This window comes from Nestor notabilis, unplaced genomic scaffold (genome assembly GCF_000696875.1).
Source record: "Nestor notabilis isolate BGI_N333 unplaced genomic scaffold, ASM69687v1 scaffold25382, whole genome shotgun sequence".
Taxonomy (NCBI): domain Eukaryota; kingdom Metazoa; phylum Chordata; class Aves; order Psittaciformes; family Psittacidae; genus Nestor; species Nestor notabilis.
In genome coordinates this window covers 1-217 of record NW_009920054.1, presented here as the reverse complement: position 1 = coordinate 217, position 217 = coordinate 1, and the positions used below count along the sequence as shown (strand labels likewise).

At 57.1% G+C, this 217-nt stretch overlaps 1 protein-coding gene across 1 annotated transcript in view; it reads right to left on the bottom strand.

Moving 5' to 3' along the window:
- Positions 1 to 213, bottom strand: part of MAK16 (MAK16 homolog (S. cerevisiae)) — a gene marked incomplete at its 5' end in the record, with an annotated part of 2,547 nt that extends 2,334 nt beyond the window's left edge. Inside the window, one exon of the mRNA XM_010010515.1 lies at positions 188 to 213. Within this exon, the coding sequence (XP_010008817.1) occupies positions 188 to 213 (26 nt within the window). The remainder of the gene's footprint in view (positions 1 to 187) is intronic.
- Positions 214 to 217: the final 4 nt, after the last annotated feature.

The window sequence follows — 217 nt, the reverse complement described above, 5'->3', positions numbered from 1 at the left end:
GAGGTGCCCGTGCCCATGGCGGGGGTTTGGAACTGGACGATCTAAAGGTCCTTTCCAACCCAAACCATTCTGTGATTCTATGCCAGAGAGGCACCCAAATGTGTCCCTCCTGCTCCTCTGCCCCTGAAGCACCCCTGGCAGAGCAGGACCTCTGGGCTCCATCTTACCCTGTCCCCCCAAAACTCACGTGATCTTGTAGGAGCAGAACTGCCTGTTC